Here is a 20391-nt window from a genome sequence, read left to right on the forward strand (position 1 = left end):
TATGGAAAAAACAGAAAATGTAGTATGGACAGAATTATAAAACGCCGCCTGATTTTTGAGGGAAAAGTAAAATAAAATTCAAGCAAATCACATATAAATTTACCAAAATCAATATTTTGTACAACCACCTCTGTTGCTAATCAAAGCAAAAATGCGATTTGGCATGAATTCAACCAAATCAATGAGAGTCTCAAGAGACATCATTCCAAGCCTGCGATATGGCGGCTTTTAGATGTTTTTTTTTTATGGAAGAAAATTGCCTCCTACCTGCGTATACTGATTTGCAAAGGATGTCCACAAGTTTTCCGTGGGTTGAAGTCAAGGGAACGAGCCGGTCATGAGAGAACATTGATGTTTTCTTTCTTGAACCACTGCTTTATGTGACCTGACACATGAATTTGGCGCATTATCTTGTTGGAATATGCAATATTCGCCACAAAGAACTTCTTTGTATATACTAAGTTGCTGCTGCAAAAGTTCTACTTACCTTTTTGAATTCATTCTCGAGGGTAGGAAAACTACACCAGTCTTTCCTTGAGCAGAAAATGCTCCCCAAACCGTCACTGAACCACCATCTATTTGACTGCTCCTTAATTGCGGCGTTGCAGACCTCAAAACATGGCAATATGAATGGAAACCATCTAGACCAGCGGTTCTCAACCGGTGCTCCGCGGAGCCCTTGGTGCTCCGTGTGCACTTCCTAAGGGCTCCGCGGCCACTCGAGAATAATAAAATGAACCAATAAATTTGATAAACAAACAAAAGGCCTAAAGGGTACCGCCATATAAATAATATACTAAAAAGGGCTCCGCCAGAGAAATTATTCACTGAAAAGGGCTCCGCGAGTCAGAAAAGGTTGAGAACCGCCGATCTAGACCATCGATGTTTTTTTTTCATCGGAGAACAGAGCAGAATATCACTGAGTCCAAGACATGGTACGTTTTGCGAGAGTCAAATGATCCTATTTGTTTCAAAGTTAATGGAAGTTTTTTTCTTGATTTTAATGAATTTGATGTTACTTGTAGACCTTAAAACTCTAGAAATTGTTCGCTGTGAGCACGGAAGTTGCAAGGCAGATTTTATATTTCTGGATGACATTTTGCTCCTTAATGCTTGAGCACAAACATTTCGCTTTGATGGGGCAGACTAGCATGGGGTTCGCCCAGATCGTTTTTCTACAAAATCACATATTCCACGGTTTAAAAAATTTGTGACGCCACATCGAGAGCATCAATTTTATTTGCTATATAGTATACGTTTTATAAACACCAGTGACACGCAATAACAAAATTTCACGAATTTCACTTTTTTTGCAGCACTGTACCCCGTGGCATTTTTTGTACTGATGAGGTATTTGCGAAGAGGGAATATTTTGATTAGTTTGTTATCCAGTGAAGTGAAAAAAAAAATTATTCGCATAATGTAATGCGGTGCTACACTATATATTGTAAAATGGGGAAATGAAAGTCTGATATTTGTCCTACTAATTTCTTTATGGAATTCACAAAAATATTAAAATATCAAAAGCTATTTCTCGGACGTCCTTGTCATTTCACTCACAATTGTAAACAACATGACCGATACATGTACTTAAGTTTCATTATTGTGGAAATATTGTTTCCGTTTTTTTTCGCGAATATTCGTAGTCTCTTATAATTATGTCTCGTACTATATATAATTCCAATGATTTGGGTCCTGCCAGCTCTTTGAAAATACTCTTTAAAACTCTGGATTTATACAACCTGGACTAATAAATTTTTGGGTGAGGGTGAGAACAAATTAGTTTAATTAGTATATGATAACACAGATGCTATGTAAGAATTTTTATACGGAATAAAATTTTGGGCAGATCAGAAAATTTAAAATAACAAAATAGACATTTTTTTCTCAGTAATTGTAATTAAAAATATAAAACACTTTAATCTACATAAAAGTGTTTTGTTATTTAACATAGCAGGTTGAACAAAACTATGTGACAAGATTGACAATAAGTTTTTGACTGTTTTAATACTGAGTTAGTTTCTCAGTTCAACAACCTGGACGCTCAAATCCTCCTATTATATTATCACATATTTTGAATAAGCAGCTCTATTTTGCAAAGCAAATTTAACACAGATAATCAGTAGTTTAGATAAAATGTACCATAAAATATTATCTGTTGTAGACTTTATATGTCGAAAAATTCAAATTCGCAAATTATAACTAATATTGTTTTAATTACTGTAATAAATTAATGATTAAAAATAAAACATCGTAATATGTAAAAAGGTAAATTTTTCATCATGTTACATACCTAATGTGTTCAAAACATTATCCAAAATCATTCATTTAGGTTTTTGACGGTTTAAACTAGTTTTTGACGTCCAACCCCAATCCTACCTTCCAGAGAATATCACCGCGAAATTTTAAATCTCTAGTTCGCACCCATTGTAAAACGTCTTCGGATGCGTGAAATCATATTACCCTGTTTTTATCACCATGTAGGTGCTTTTTTGATCCACTTATGCAAAGTGTAAATTCGAAAAATCTCGGTATGCAAATGTAGGTAAATTTTTTTAATGTAGTCGAGTCACCAAATCATAAGAATTAGCTATGTGTGCAATAATCGGAGAAGTAAATAGATTTCTTATGATTTAAAAAAAAAAAATTACGAAAAACTTCATTTTGTGTCCTAAAATTTTGCTTCAGGTTTTTTTCTTCTTTCGAAAGCGTTCATCAGCTTGTTAAATTATTAAATTTCATATCTGAATACTGTAGATACTTCGTTTTGTGCCCGGTTTATGAGATGGCCTTGAATAACTTGTTGCATTAGAGGCCGTTCAGGTATTACGTAAACAGATTTTCGGTCGTTTCCTGACACCCCCGTCCGCCAGTAAAATTAAGCTGGGCCAAATGTTCAAGAATGGTACTGGTCTCTAGGAAGCTTCGGCTGCCTTCCTTTCCCAGAGGAGGAGTGCACGGGGCCTCATGCTCCTCCCGAAACAAAATATTTTGGTAAAAAAATAAAATATGTAAGAAAAAAATGACTATATATATTACACTGTTGTTTCTGTGAATTCAAAAATTTTTTCAAAAGTTACTCAAGAATTTTCTGAAAGATTTAACCAGTGGCTCCTTAGCTTCTAGCCATCTAGTCTCCCAAGACAGGAGTTCTCAAACTGTGCGCCGCGGCGCTCCGTTAACCTTTGGCAGGGGGTGCCAAAGGTTCTTCGAAGCGATTCTTTGTTAGACTGAGTAGGGAAGAGGGTGCCGCAGGTTAAAACAAGTTTGAGAACCCCTGCCCTAGGAGAATGGACCTGGCGAATCTGGCTCACCGTAATGCTGAAGGCGAGCATCTCTGTGCATGCACGAGCATACAAAGCAAGTTACTAATTACATGCTGTTTTCTCACATTACAGCTGATTAAATACACCGCATCCTTAGTTAAGGTTTTTAATTCGAAACATTTATCAGCGAAGTAATAACTGAATGAATCCTCCTGTTACAGTAGCTATTACTAAAGCCAAAAAAGCCAGCTTATGACTTGTAGACTTGATTGACTTATCAGACTTGTCTTTGGTTCTATGAGTTTTTATATTTGCTTGAAAACGAGTGAAGATGTATTTCCCACTCTACTGATGTTCAGTTCGATTTTCTTAAATTCTAGTTATAAGAGAATGATTTCTATTTTTCATATTTTCACACCCGATTGCTTACTTATCATTCAAACCCCTCTTCTCACCTTGTCCGCAAAAATAAGCATAGGCGAATCCCCCCGGTGCTTACATAATACTTGAATGATCCCTCATTTCCTTGCTGGTTTGATGAGGTGCATGTACGGTTTAGTACGCTCTACCCCAAGATCCTTCCTACCGAAGATGAAGAATATTATGATCAATAGAATACGTACTCTGCCGGCGGAAGAAATTGTCCGAGAATCTGAAACGCGTAGGACGCAGGTTCCTCGATTGACTCGATGTACGATGTACAAAGAAAGGGTCATCCAGCATAAACTAAATGAAAACTTATTTTATTGACAAGATTGTTTCTTGAGCAATTGATGGATGCTTGCATTTATTATGATGTGTTTTCCACTTGCATGATGTTGCTCAATAATTCACACATTTCCATTCTTTCACAGATTTAATGAGATTTGGTACTAAAACGAGCAAACTCTAGACTTTTTCGCATTAAAATTCCAAGTCCAACGGTATTTATGTTGGCACATCTGTTACTATTTTAAGTTATCTATGTTGAAAACGTCATTTTGGAAAAAAATATTGATTTTTTTTTTTATCAAAGCTCTTTTTTTTTTTTGTGATTCTGAAAAATTCCTTGTTTTGTTTATATGATGCTTAGAACCGAAATTACGCCCACTTTAGCGTCGCGTTTCTACATACAAGTAATCCATGGTTAAAACTTTGAACGTGTTTAACGAAAACCGTTAAAAAAAATATTTTTGACATTTTTTTTAAATATTTATAATAACCCAGAAGGCATGAAATGCACTTACACTGGTAAAGTAATAATAAAATAATAATGAATAAATAATAAAAATAATTAGAAATAATAGAAGGGAAAGCACTTCGTAGGCCTATACGGAGCCAGGTCGAAATCCGCAATTGCGGAAGCAAATCTTGCGTAGGAGACGCATACAAATTCTGATTGCAGACTGTTCCATATTCTACTTGATACATATTTTACTTGAGAGTTTGAATATATTTATAGAAATCGTTTCATTGCTTTATTATGAAATTTTAATACGATATGCTGCTATGTATTGCTGAGTCATATATATTTGTCTAATTATAGTCAGAGATGCCGCTGCACGCTTTTTGATTGAAAGTGGGTCTCTCTTGAAAAAGAAAATTATTTGTTCCCACCATTCACTGGTATTCCTGTGAATCAAAAAATTCATTTCTAAAAAGATGTTCAATTGAAATGTTCATTGGAAAGAGAAGTTGATTTTTACCAGCTTATAACTAGGTTCTTTTACTTTCATTGTCTACTAGTAGGGAAAACTCGCAGAGAAACTCATTATCATTGAGAATTTAACGTATGTAATAAATCTCTAAAACAAATATAATTAAGGTAGACAATATATTTGCTAATAAATTAATAAATTTTCTTCTGATTGATTTTTCATTTCGGAAAAAACCTTAGCTCTTTCAATAATATCTTCTGATTACATTTGAAGCAAATGATTCTGAGAGATGCTCATCTTCTGATTTATATAAATCCTTACGAAACGATTTCCTGGTGGAATGATTTTCTTTTCCCTCCCTATGGTCCATCATTTAACTGTCACATATTTTCACACATGAGTAGGAGAACTGTCAGATTCGTGTTGTTGAAACTTAACAGTGTGCTTGTTTGTGTGTCTAGCGTTTGGCATGTTTTGTGTTCAGTAGATAGTGAACCATTTTCAAGGTCTCGTGATCACTCATGATAGACGGTAAAAAGAAAGAAAAGGAAAGAGGTGGTGAGATACCCCCCCCCCCCCCGGTATATATTTTTCTTTTCGAAACTAGAAAAGACCCGTCCTGTGGATTATTTATAGCGCGTTAGCGGCACCACCCCTGTACAGTGTTTTATAGACGAAATTTAGAATGAAATTCCAAAAATTCACCCGTTCATCAACAGATTTGAGCACTTACGAGCATATCATACAATCCTTTGAATTTTAGTTCATAACCTGCACCATTACTAGCTGAGTGTACTGTGAAAATAACAAAACATTCCATTTATATAATTTTTTGCGATCTTGCTTGGAATATCGCATGAATTTTGCTTAAAATTGGACATAAAATAGACTTATTCATAGAAAATGATATAGGTAGTCCAAAATTTATTGTTTTCATCATTTTGGGGCACTTTCTATAAAAAAATATTATTCTAGTTCACTCCAGTACCATTCTAAAGGGAAGTGGCTAGAAAATTTGTTGGATACCTTAAATCAGCAATTAGGGCATAGAATTCATGGCTTTAACACTAGAAGCGTCGTTGGGGTCATTTTGACCCTTTTTCCCATTTCCCCTTGCGTTATCTCAACACAATGAAACCTCGAAGCTAATATTTTCCGACTTTTCTTAAAATATTTCAGGGAATATTTGACAAATTTTCGTATTTCTGTGTTAATTATTAAAGCAAATAATTACAGTAATACCTAGAACAGCCAACAGGGGTCATTTTGACCCCCATAAGAAAAGTGATTGATTTTGAAGTAAATATCTGTAGGTGATTCGTGAAACAAGTATTGAGGACCACCTGTGTTCAAAGAAACAATGTCACGCAATCGGTATCATGAGATCATGCGGTATCATAGACTTGACGTCTGAAGCATCATAGCTGAACAAGCTACTAACAGATTTGCTCCCGCTTCAGACATTTGGTACAAGCTGACAGGAAAACGAAAACCTATTATTAGCGCATAGTCTTAGACCAAAAATCACCGTTGATGAGCAATTGTTGCCATGCAAATCATGATGCAAATTTATCCACTTGGCAAATAAGTTTACCATCAAGTTCTGGTTAACAACTGTTGTGAAAGCCACAAAATATGTTCTGAATGGCTGTCTGTATTTGGACAAAGATTAAGAGCAACCACTGAATGCTCTTTTCTGCTCTATTATAATTTGTACTCTCGCAAAAGTCGTGACACAAGTTAAATCTTATACCGTCAGACCTGGGTATAACGTAGTCTATCTAGACACCAAATAAAAATGTCTTCATAAGCGGGATGATTTAATAACAAGTAAATATTTTTGCCAATTATGAACTGTCGAAAAAATTGCGTTATAGGCGGGGTGACGTTAAAAGAGGTTAACGTTATAACGAGGTCTTACTGTGTATGGTCATTTTAACATCGTTCATCAATCAAACAACATTTACTTCTGATAGAACTTGAATTTCTTATGGGAGTCAAGTTGACCCCTAATGGCAGTTTTAGGTTAGTCCAAAATTCGGCTGTTCTAGTGTTAAACGAAAATTAATTACTTTTTTTTTTATCAGAGGGATCCCAGTGCTCCATTGTAATGCATTGCAAATACGTAGTGCAGTTGTATCTAATTTTAGCTCCCTATATTTTTCTGAAATTTTTTCAACGTACAAAATCTAGAAATAGAACTTGAGGAATAAAATAGATAGCTTTTTGCACTGTATTTAGAGGTTAGGTTCAAGTCTATATTATTTACCAGATCTTCTACATGTCTTTTTTATTAAGAACTTTACCACATTTCAATAACATATATACCATACCAGGTTACTTTTACTTCAATATCAATGAATTTGAATAAAAGAAAAAATACACATTTAAATCAATGATTTAAAAATATTGGTTTTGAAAAATGATTCAAATCGTTATTTTAATCAAGCTGATTCAAATTGGCCGATCCGATTGGAAAAAAACCCCGAATTTCAACTTTTTAGCTTGAAATTTGTGTGTTTAACCGATCGGAGACGACGCAGGTTTCCAGAATCGGAAATACGGACGCACTATGTTCACACCCTTAGTTGAGAGTCTTCGTATACCGATGGGGTTTTCCCCCATGTGGTGAAACTTCCTATAACAATCATCTCCGAACAACGGTACTTTTGGATACGGAAATAAAAGGAAAATATCAAGATCTTTCTCAATATTTTTTTCTCTCTGTTGAATAAACAGGATGTGTAATAAGTACGATTTTTTTTTATCCCAGGTCAGTGGTTTTCAAACTGTTGTCCTAGGATCCTCGCAAGGGGGTTGGTTCGTGCACTGGGCGTGATTCATGAAAGAACGAAGCAGAAAGAGGCAAAGGCTGGGGGAGGGACTTTATTTTACTGTTTGAACGAAGTGTTTGTGGGTAAGCAGGAATTGAAACACTGCCCTAGATAACAAATTATTTAGCCGATACGTAGGACGAGTTAATTTCAAGTTATTCAGGATTGACCTTAGACCACAAAAATTAGCTGAAAAACCTACTGTTGTGAACTCGCGTAGATAAACGCGATTTTGAACAGCATCTCAATTTGCTTCGCGTATTATTTCCAAAATATTTACTCCAAGTGCATCGAAAAACTAGAATTATACAACTTCACATCTTGTTGTTGGGATGAAATTTAATTTAACTATAAAAGGGGTTGCCAGATTACGAAGTACAGATCTGTGTGATGGGAAAATAATTTTTTTTATTGTGCGTAAAAGGCAAGGTTATTACTGTATGGATTGTTATCAGTTGACATGCAATAAAAAAAATTTAATCTATTTCTTCACAAATTCTTAAGAACGGTAACCTCTCGATAACGGCCACATTTTTACGGCCCTGATGATAGCCATCGTTCAGTATTCCTTAGCCTTAAAATAAAGCAATATTGAAATCCGATTGTGGTTTTTTTTTTTTTTTTGAAAATCTTTGCTTGTTATAATTGTTTTGTATCATTAATGGTAATGTTAAAACATGTGACAATTTTTCGCCTAAGTTATAATACAGTTAAGAGCTACGTTTAGGAATTCTATCACATCTTACTACTACTAGCTTTGTGTGAACTGGTTATGCTCTTTGAAGAGTTTAAGTTTTACTGTGCTGAGAAGACGTTCATTCTCGACATGTATTTCTAATGTTTCATAAAAAAGATAGAAGAAAAAAGACGAGGTGTCTGTGACGAGCACCGTTGACATAGTTGGAGCGGTGAAACGAGTAAGTGAAGTATGAAGATAGAGAACGCATGCTCTACAGGTCACTGAACCAGGAAAAAAAAATGTAGTATATTCTTTTCCTTAACTTCATCCTTTTGAAGGTAGGTAGATAGGTAAGGCACTTAGTGCGCATTTATGTGTGCGTATGTAAGATTGTATTAGTGTGTGGGGAAATAACAGAACAGGATTGCTTTGAGAGAGATGCACCCAGTGCCTAGTGTTTTTTTTTCATGTGTCTCCACGAGAACGAGGGTCACATGTTTTGTAGCAGTGGTATGGCAGTTCTGAAATAGTCGCATTCACTAAGGTCAATGCTAGAAAAAAACTACGTGTATATTGGGAATTCCTGTTTAGGTCACTCTTTCCTCTGCATTGAAACGCCCTTCTTTCCGTTACGCTGCTCGCTATTTGCATTTGCTGACAGATCTGATTCAAGTTTGTTTGCATGATGAAAGCTAATCATATATTTTATGACTTGCTAAATGAACAGATGATATCTGATCAGGTGCGTACGCAGGATTGACCTTTGCGGAGGGGCACAAAAGGTTTGGATGGGGGGGGGGGGGGCAAGGAGTTTGCCCAGAGAAATTTTATTTAACATAGAAATTTTGAGTTACCGACCTTCAAAAAGCATTTAAATTAGCAGAAATTGATTAAAATATGTATATAAAAATAAAATTTCGATGTTTCAATTTTTCCACGAAAATGTTTAAAAAATTAAATTTCTGTGGTGGCTTGGAGGCACGAGCTCCCAATGCTGCCTTCCCCAGCATGCATCACTATCTGATTATAAGAACATGTTGGAGTCTAAGATCACTGTATATGGTCAAGTGTGAATTACAAAAATAGTCTTTTCACCCATTTGTGGTTTCAAGTTCTTGATTACTTCTTCTTGTGAGGTTATTATGATAATGATCTTTCATTTATTAACCTACGAATTCATTCTAAAGAGCAAATTTTTTCATAGGTGGTATCAATTTCGGAAAAGAAGTATTTTCTATCATAAAAATGAACTTGCTGTTTAGCGATAAAATGTATGTGTAGGGGTGATTACAGTATGCGCCAATTACTGTGTCTGTACAACAATTAATTTTTCTTTTATTTTTAATCAACGGTAACATAAGTTTTCATTTAGGAAGGCGTATTGTTGGATACAGAAAATTTCTTCTCCCTTTAGTAACGGGAGTGTACCAGGATTGTTACTACCCCATTTAAAATATACCATGTTTAACCGTGTTTCTAATGGTAATTCACCTTCTTCCTTCAATATATTTTCATTTAAAGTTTACCATTAATTTTACGTGACAGAACAGGAAAATAATTAAAATTTCCAATCTCAGTTAATGAAAATAATTTATTATAGATTTACTATCATCTACATTAGGGCCATCTATCCCGTAGGTATCCGACGGTGTCTGGAGTGGCACGCGAAGGCGTTCTTCAAAAATCCAAGAAATTGTATTTGATTACTCAATCAAATAAATTGTAATTTTTAAATATTTTCTGATCAATTATAGGTTGTGTAGGCTATCAAACTTTTTGTTATTATTGTAGACCTTCTTAACAATAATTATAAGATGACTTTTATTCAATGTACTTATTGAATAAAAGTGTGATATTTAGTTTTCATTTGATTTTATTCAAATAAAAACACATTGAATAAAAGTTGAGATAACCAGGGTAGTTTTACTAGCATTATGCCCCCCCCCACACCCCCGATTTTATCGATGTATGTACACGATTAATCGAATTTGTGATTTAAAAAAAGTCTTGCTCGAAAACTGGTAAAATAAGGTTTTTATATGTAAACAAGAAGAGCGCCAAGATATTTTAGGAGAGGAGGGGGAAGAATGACTGTGTCCCGTAAAAACGGATACTTGGTTTGAGCTTTTAGAATTTCCACAGTGGCACCCCTGATCCACACAAATGCATTGGAGAGTAAATATTTCCGAATCTGATTGTCTTGTTTCTGCATGTTTCAATTGTGAAGGAAGTATTGCCTCATCCGACGACCACAAACGTCACCCGGAAGAAATTTTCCGACGTCTTGACGCCTATGGTCTCGTGCTCAATGCCAACAAATCAGTCCTTTCTGTCTCTGAACTGACTTTCTTGGGCTATGCCATTAACGCTCGTGTTCTCAAGCCACTCGCCGACAAAGTCGCTGTCATCAAAGACTATCCACCGCCCAGAACGTTAAAGCAGCTGAAACGTCTCCTCCAGGCCCGTCATTTGGGGGGGGGGGGCGTTGCCCTCCTGGCCTTTGAACATACACTAAAAATGGTATATATATACACATTGAGTGCATGTTCTTTGCCCCCCCCCCCTCCGGAAAAAGTTGATGACGGCCCTGGTCTCCTCGGTCAAACGCTGAGATTGCCTGGAGAGATGTTCGTCGAACAACATGTCCCGGAGCCAGTAATCACCTATCTCGACAAATTGAAACGCACCATGGACACTCAAGCCGATCCCGATTTGAAGGCATGGCGTCACATGTAATTTTTACGTTTCACAAGCCCTGACGACCTGTACACACGTTTTCGTTCGCGCCGATGCTGTCCGACGTCCTCTACAAACGACCAACGAAGGTCCCTTCAAAGTGCTGTCGCGATCCGAAAAATTTTTCCGTGTACGTGTCAAGAACAGGGAATCCGTGATCTCGATCGACCGAATCAGACGGGCCAGACATCGAAGTTCCATCAACACCAGAGCAGCAGATGACGACGATTATTCCAACCACTCGACACGTGACGTTTGCGCCCACTACTACTCCGACTGAACGTACCCGTTCCGGCAGAATTTGTGAAGGAAGTGTTGCCTCGTTCCTTTCAGACTACCTAGCAAGTTCGTCATATTTTGAAACATAGCATCCCATTTCACTTTCTTCTTATTTTGGCATACGTAGAATCTTCCTGATTGGCTCACAAATACCGCATAGTGATTGGAATTTTTTTCCTTGAATATTCTGAGAGAAAATGAACTACTTATTGACGTCACAAGCAGACTGTGAAGGCCTTGTATCTTTAAGGCTGGGATTACACTATAAAAGTTTCATAAGAGTTCGTTGATAAAACTTGAAAAATGCAACCAATGAGGGCATCGGTTGCATTTGCTCGAATGTAACCTATGGGCTTTATTAGGTTGGATTTTTTGAGTTTTATAAAAGGGATTTTATGAAACTTTTATAGTGTAATACCGGCTTAAGAGGTTCTTGATTACACTATAAAAGTTTAATTATTTCAAGTCTAAGTTCTTTTATGAAACTTGAAAAATTCAACCAACAAGCTTATCGCTTACATACGTGCGAATGTAACCAATATACTTATTGGTTGGTTTTTTTTATAGTTTAAAAACATCTTTTACCAAATTGTTATAGTGAGATCCTGGCCTATGACTCAAAGTACTAAGTCACATTTTGAATGGCAATCAACTGACTACCCTGCATTTGTAAATGCGAATTTTAGTTTCTGTGAGAAAGTAAAAAATCTTACTGTTTTATAACATTTTCCAAACGATTGTCTTTATAAAGATGTGACTCTTTTCATGCAGATGTTTGAGGGAAGTTAGAAAGTGTTTCTGAATTACAAGTCCTATTTACGATTCGATAGGTTCAGTAACATGCAGTAACTTTCACGAGAGTTGGTTTAGTGAAGGCTGGTAGAGGTTCTTCGAGTTTTTCTAATCCGAAATGGAGGTCATCGCAATCCAGTTTCACAAGCTCTGGTCATGCGTTGACTGGACAGACAGGACGAAGTGAAAAAAAAAATATAAGCAAACTTGTTTTTTTTTTTGTTTTTTTGTTTTTTTTTAATATGTCTACCAGCGATTGATCTTGTTATCGTGAGATGTCCGAAGAAAATAAGTCTATTAATCAGAGCCGCAAATCAGTATTTACTTAGCCGGGCAAGCTCGAATTTTGGCTTCTCCATGTAATGTTGAAGAGAACGTTTGAAGGGTGAATTCCGTTCATGATGCGGTACAGCGCTCGGAGTACCAGACTCTACTGCTATTTCTCTGGTTGCGGCCCTGCTAGTACTGTACTTACTCCCTGAAAACTTCCGAATTTTTGCAGAGTTATTAAAAAGTCGGAAGATATTTTAAAAGCTTATTTTAGTGAATAATATATATATATATATATATATATATATACACATACGGCCATGTGAGACTCCCTGCAGCAGGTCCCCTAGCTAGATTTTCATGGGCCTCCCCATAGTACATTTATAGAGTGAAAAAAAACGAGAAAATAAACACCCGATGAAAAGAAAGAAAACGTGTTCATAAATTTGCTTGCCCCGGTTAAGACGCCTTCATATGTATTAAGGAGTTCTAGCCCCGGTAAGTTCGTGCAGCTGTAACGCCACCTGGTGGACATAATTCTATTATAATTTTTCTTTCTCTTATTCCAAACTTAAAGCATGTCTTATTTCATTGCAAAAAAATCTTATTTTTCTGAAGGACAGCCTTTTAAAATGTTTCCTAACGTTTTAATCACCCTGTATACATTGTTATTTTTACTTACGATCGATATTCCTCCTATTGCGAGTTTCTTTCTGGTTTTGCTTCATTGATTTATCGATGGTTGCATGAACCACAAATGCCTGAGAGGGAGGAACACGCGTTTTTTCCCCAATGCATTTTTTGTTCTTTTTTCAATAGTATTTTATAAAGTTACTTATTTTATCCTGCACATGTTGTATATAATAGATGCATCGCGCGATCCACGTTTTTTGAATAAAATAATGGGTTTTCTTTGAAAAGAAACAAATAACTCGTTTTCGGTCATATTATTTTCCATCTTTTTATCATTCACTAAGTGCTAATTTAGAAACGTATCATGGTAATATCGTTATTGGTTATTCGGTTCGTGTTAGGTTAGTATGGGGGGGGGGGGAAAACCCCTGATGTTAACTATTGCAACAGTAAGCAGCCTTAATTCCTAAATTACTGAGGATGGTAAATTTGTTTTTCATGTGCTGTAAATTTTAATTTTTCTCTGCGCAGCTGCGGGATTTCATTACAAAGGGGAGGGGGGGGGGGACACAAAAAAAAAAAAAATTGAAAAAGAAAAAAAAACACGCCGTGTTGTATACGCAAGTATTATCTTTAAGAGTCTTTTGATGGATAGTTTCTTCAAAACTTCTGTTAGTGTTTAGCTATAATTTTATCAGATCAGAATAGAGGTCTTCAGCTGTTGATAATGCAGCAATATACTGGTACCATATTTTTTGAAACACATGGCTCAATCCAAAATACGTTCATACGGAACATACAGTAAAAGTCCGTTATAGCTATAGCTCACAAGTACGGGAAAAATTGTCATTATAACGGATTTCTCGTTATAAGCGAATTTAATTTTTTTGCTCTGTCAGGTAAAAACTAAGAATTTGCCAGCATTATAACTATTGCTTAGATCAGTGTTTTCCCCCCTCCCGGTTGGCGGTGGAATGGTCCAGGATAGCGACAGAAGCTATGGGTATAGCATAGAATCCTATGGGTTCGCTTGAGTTGGGGGCGATGAGAAAAAAAATTCTGAAGAGAAGGGGGCTATGGAACAAAAAGTTTGGGAAACTATGTTTTTAGATCATTCCGGTCTATACGCGAACTTAAATCGTGAAATTGATGTTTGGTTTCAGAATTTCGTATTCTCTAGAATTATTTAGGTGACCGATAAAAAGCACTTTTTTCAGATATCTTATTGATCAATTCTATGACTTCATGAACGCGTTTACATCTTTCTGCTGATCAAAAGCTTTGTAACATAATTTGTCCAGATGTCAGTAGATGACGTAAGTCCCTGTCAAATAAAAATCTGGACAGTGAGGCCGGCTGTCCACTGGAAGCTACTAAAAGGGGGAAAAAATCGCTCCCCGTGTATGTGTAAACCAAAGCGGTATTATGCATACAACACGACTTGTTCCGCTACTTTTTTTTCACTCGAAGTACATTCCAGTGGAAGACCGACGTAAACTTTACTAAATAAATGAGAGTAAAACGCGTTTGATAAAATATTGCACTTAGAACTGGATGTGATCAGTCCTAATCTTAGGAATTTGTTAGGAAAACGTCATTGAAACGGAAACAAAGGTGACGAAAAATCTGTCCTTATATCCGAGGTCGTTGCTTTTTATCAACGTTTTAAGGCAACTGACTACGCGTGGGGCACTTTTTTTTTAAATTTTCAGACGCCAAACATTGTACATTGAAAACCGCACAATTCATTTGAATAATTTTGATACTGTATGCTTCTATGACTATTATCTGCGCAATGAACTAAAAGCGGAGCCCGTTAGACCTCGTTTTTTATTTATTCACCAAATTTACTGATTTATTAAATTTTCCTCCAGTGGCCGCGGAGCACTGGTTGAGAACCGCTACCCTAGTGATTTTTCACTAGGAATCCTTTGCCTCCAACGGTCATGTACTCTCGACGATGTTATGGGCAGGCTTGCAAGGGATTAATCTGATCATTATGTTGGCACAGATGCTAGTAATATGCAGCATACTTTTTAAACTAAAATCTCTAGAAAACGCTTTGTGAACAACTTTCTATTAATTTTGTTTTTGTACACAGAGAGGTTAAGCAACCTACCTGGTCTTATAAAACATTCTTCATGTCACAACCGATATTGAGTATACATGTGGAAGGCTGTTATCGTTAAAATAGATTTCAACATTATTAAAAATTTAAGGAAATGATCAAAGAAAGAGACACTGTATTATATATATTGAGATCTCTTCGTATGCAAAATCAAGTTCAAGGCTATGATGTCTTGAAGGGAAAAAATGATGCATAGTCTACTTTACGCCTTCACAGCAACGGTGACCTTCTATTTTCGAAGATGTTAACAGATCAAGTTTTTCAACGTGGGATGTTGTATAGTTTTAAATTACCTAAGAAATTCGCTCATGGGATTCTAAATTTTTTTCTGCAGCCAAACAGAGTATGCATCAAATTCTTGCTCACTGTCTAGTATAGCTTCCCGATTCGGGTAGGAATGGGTATAATAAATCGGTTTCGAAATGCTGATTCTTTGACCTAATGTTAGCTTATTCATTAGCGTAAAATGTCTTTAAGATAAATGTTTAGTACAATTTGTGTGAAGTAAAAAAAAATTGTAGAAGCTTAATGATAGAAAATGTAAAGAAAATGTAAAAAATCTATGTAAAGGTATCTTAATATCGAAATAGAAAAGTTGCTCTCGGTATTTGTTACAATTTTTTTCTCTAATACCTTTTTCCATTTATAGCGTTGACGTGGTACGTGAACGGGAACGTCAAGCGCGATTGCAGCTGCTGGACGTTTACCGGGACCCATCGCCGCAGCCCATCTTCAGTCAACCCGTAAAGGTAATTGCATCGTGTATTTGTGCGGCATTTTGAATATATTCACTTGTTTATACTCCTCTAATTTTTCCTCCTTTAGTTGTAGTATGAATCCAATTTCTCCGAATGTCATGCTCACAAAGTTCCGTCGTCTTAGGGTGCAAACATAGTGCTTCCGTATTTCAGATTCCGAAAACCCGCTTCGTCTGTGATTGGTTAAAAACCCGAATTTCATTTTTTTTTAATCTTTCAAAAGCAGGCGATTAACGGAAAAAATTTCTTGATGTTTCCGATTCCGGCAATCGGTAGCGATCGGGCCAGAGCCGCAACTGGGGGGGGGGGGGGAAGCAGGCTGGTATCGTGCCCCGGGAGGGGGCGCAAATTTCATTCTGAAACCTCTCCTTCAACATTATAAGGGGGCGTTAAAATGCGCGCTTGCCCTGGGTGACCAAGCATCTAGTTGCGGCCCTGGATCGGGCCGATCGAAATAAGGAAACCCTCCGTTCAATTGCATAGCGTGTCGCCGCTTTACGCAAACCAGCTGTGAAAAGCAGAAAATTAACAAGAAATTTCTTTCTGGTTAAAGATTCCTTAATCAAAATATTTTAATAGTTATAAAATAATTATACCAGGCCTTACATTTGGTTTTTCCAAAGGCGGTGAAAACCCCTCAAAGGTAAATACCATACCAACCCTTACAGTTGGCATGCATCCATTTCGTGATCTGAATAGATTTCCAATCCTCCAAATCACCCAACAGATTGATTATTATTATTAATGAATGAAAAAGCGTTTAAATTAACTTTATCATTATTTATTTAACTGCAGCTCTTCCCGAGGCGAATTTATTGAGCCCAGAGTAGATGGGAAAAATAATAAGTTCGAGATCTCTTCCCCCCCCCCCTTTATGGCCGGGATGGCGAACGGCTGGCCCACGGGTTCCTGACAAAGCAAAATTAATTATCAAATTAATAATTTGCAAGGTGTGAAAATCATTATCGAGCTATTCTCGTTCAACAGCGGGAAACTGCTTACATTCATGATTGTTAATCACGAAAATAATTTACTATGTTATCACCAAGGCCCAGATGATGTTGCTCTAAAAATCTTGAAAAATGACTTTTTAAAAAGGCCATCAAAGTAATAAAACAAAGTTCTGAAAAACTGAGTATGTTCGATATGTCGAAAGAAAGTTTTGACAGCATCAAAATCATATGTGAATTTTTTTCTCAAGTTTTTCTTCCCCCTTTATCGTTTAGAATTAATCAGAAATAACAATTTTTCTAATAAATGAGTCATAATTCATGAATCGGTTAGGAATACTGGCGTTATGCCTCCCCCCAGAAGGGTGGGGCTAACAGGGCTCCGACTTGAGATCCCGAGACGAATCTGGTCATTTTTTGTTTTTCAGAAGAAATTCAGTATTGAGAGTGGGGGGGGGGGGGTATGACTGGTGTACCAAAGGAGGGGAAAGGGTTTATTCCTGTAAAAAACTAAAAATGAAACATCCCCCCGAGGAAATCCTGTGTATGCATATGCATGTCTATGGTTGGGAAGCCAAAAAAACAGAAAAAAATCTATTTTCCAAGAAATTCAAGCATATTCTTTCATTAGTGCTCAATGCAATCAGTATTATAATTTTCTCAATCTTTTTCCCATTGTCAAAAAATTTATAAAGTTAAAAATTATCGTTAAAATGACAAAAAAAATGCTGTAACGGTGAAAAAAAAAGCATAAAAATGCAAATGTCATCAACATCCGGGTCCTGGTTATCGCCATACTCCCTTTTCGAAGACACAAATTGCTCCTAAAACTTGACACATGAGCAATTTGTTTTCCTATTTTTTCTGCCACCTCGTTTGGCAAATTGCCTATTATAGCAAAATAATAATTTCAAAAAAAAAAAAAAAATTGGAACAAATGTTTCATTTGTGAGAGAAATTCAAACTGAATAGATTTGATGAAATAAAATGTGCAGAACAAACTAATTTTTGATGAATTACATGCGATGTGGCAAGAAACGAAACCAAATGAACGATAACACCCACATACGGTGTAAAAGACAAGTCGAAACTGTTTTTTTGTGTTTACGTCAGCATTTTTTTCCACTTAGTTTCCTCCCGCTGGTTTCACGATTAAAAAATATATATACAGTGTAAAGTATTGCAACGGAAAACCGCCTCGCACTATGAGCACCATTCCGACAGACCAGTCACGACCCAGGCTCTGTCCCTCCCGGGATATAAGCCTTTTGCCCTTGCGGGTTGGGTCGCGCAGATGAGCACCATCCCGGCACGAATAAACCCACTACTTGATTCTGAAACTTGGATACACTACAATTAGGGAATTAGGGATACGTAAATTTCGTATTTACGAAATAACCGCGATAAGTGCGAAATTTTCACGAAATTTGCCAATTTTAAAAAATAAAGGTATGATTATAGTCTATAATCATACCCTTTACACGGTAAACTTGGCAAGTTGAAGTATAAGGTAGTAAATAGGGCTATTGCTAGTGTTTGTGGTTTTGTTGAAATGCCATACAAAATCAAACAGCATGCATAATCAAGGGCGCACGTAAGATTAATGTTTGGAGTGGGAACCCCGAGATGGTTGAGCAAAAAAAAAATCTCTTCCATGAAATTATGGAGCTACTCACCTCCAAAAACATACTAAATTAACATACATTAATTTGAATTTATACATACATTTAAGTTTCAAAGGTACATATTTTCTTACGCTATTTTAATTTTTTGTGAAAATATCTATATTATATATTTTATCGTCTTAGGGGGGCTCAGAACACTTTACCTCTTACAACTCTGTTTAATGCTTATATGTCTGAGAATGTGACTATGTGATTTCGGAGAGATAGGAAATAAATGTTACGGATGAGAGAGATTCGGAATAATTCATGCCAATTTCCGGTGGTCGGAGGAAAAAAACGTGATACTAAGCTATATTGCTATAGTAACTTATATACATCATTATGTCAGGGCTGGACAAATCCCAGGCGCCAGGGCGACCGGAAAATTGGTATTGGCGCCTAAAATTTCTTCGTGTGGTTACTAAGTTGTGCTCAAAAGCCCAATTATAATTTGTTGCCGTCTCTCCTGAGGCCAACAAAAAAAATTCTACATTGTTAATTGCAATATATATTCTTTTAATATTTTTATATATAATATTGTATTGTTATATATATTGTTAAAATACTATATATTGTATATGTTTTTATATTCTTTCCATTCATCTGTAACCCTCATTCTTATTTGACTAATTGTTTGCACTTCACATCTGTAATTAGGATTTCTAGTTTTATCCATTATTTTGTGTTTAAAAGTAAATAAGAAATATTCTCTGAGATATGTGAATTCAAAAAACGGGGAAAAGTTGAAAGAAAGCTGCATAGATGCCGGTAAAGCGCGTTTGCCCCCCCCCCCCCCACATTTTAGGAGAATACCATATAGCAGTGGTTCTCAACCTTTTTTGACTTGCGGAGCCTTTTTTGGTATATAATGTCTATGGCGGAGCCCCGTAGGCATATTTTTTATTTATTCATCAAAGTCGCTGATTTACTTTTATTATTCAAAAATTTTTTTTTTTAATTTATAGTTTTTTTTCATATTTTCCTCGAGTGGCCGCGGAGCCCCTGGACAGTTCACACGGATCTCCAATGGCTCCGCGGAGCACCGGTTGAGAGCCGCTGCCATATAGTCACGAGATAAAAGATGTTAATGCCAATGTATTTAAATTTAAGTAAAGAGATAAATTCAGTCGTAATTTCGGTGCATCACCTTTTATTTGTAATAATTCTCGTGTTGATACCTAGTTCGAGAAAGGATTTTTTTTATTTCTTCGAAATTGGATTTATTCTCTTGGTTTCGGTCCAATTATTCGTTGCAGATTACGTGTGTTCCACCAGATAGATTCGCGAGTAATGAATATGTACGCATAACACCATGGCGTATATGTCTGTTACTGTTTGTTTTATATTCTGTAAAAATAAGACTTATTTGCGTGACTAAGAAACGAGTATTCAAAATTTTGTGTAATCTCGCACGTTTTGTATGGGAAAAATACCTGCTTCATTTTTAAGATTGCCGCTCTTTCAGTCTTTTCAAGTTAACATGTTTGTAGTTGAAGTGATTGTACTTGCAGTTTTCTTTCGATTCGTAATAATGATGTGAAGAAAAAGGTCACCCCCCTATTCCTATGTATGAAGCGTTCTACTTGTTTTTTTTTTGTTTTTTTTTTCACTTAATCGTATCGGAAGCGTGGCCAACGCTATTTACTTTTTCTTAAAATATTTTTCTTCATTTACAAATTTTTTTAAACAGAAGTGTAACAAAACAAAACACGATTTCTTTTCTATCACTATGGTGTTATGCTTTCATTGATTTTATGATGCACAG

At 36.2% G+C, this 20391-nt stretch overlaps 1 protein-coding gene across 2 annotated transcripts in view; it reads left to right on the forward strand.

The window, feature by feature from the left end:
- Positions 1-20391, forward strand: part of LOC149069483 (uncharacterized) — a 244880-nt gene that overhangs the window by 95199 nt on the left and 129290 nt on the right. For both annotated transcript variants that reach the window (XM_089249467.1, XM_089249466.1), the window contains exon 2: positions 15904-16003. In XM_089249467.1, the coding sequence (XP_089105593.1) occupies positions 15904-16003 (100 nt within the window). The remainder of the gene's footprint in view (positions 1-15903; positions 16004-20391) is intronic.

The sequence above is a fragment of the Pholcus phalangioides genome, unplaced genomic scaffold (genome assembly GCF_987345545.1).
Source record: "Pholcus phalangioides strain wild (caught in Gottingen) unplaced genomic scaffold, Ppha-v1.0 ptg000022l_1, whole genome shotgun sequence".
NCBI lineage: Eukaryota > Metazoa > Arthropoda > Arachnida > Araneae > Pholcidae > Pholcus > Pholcus phalangioides.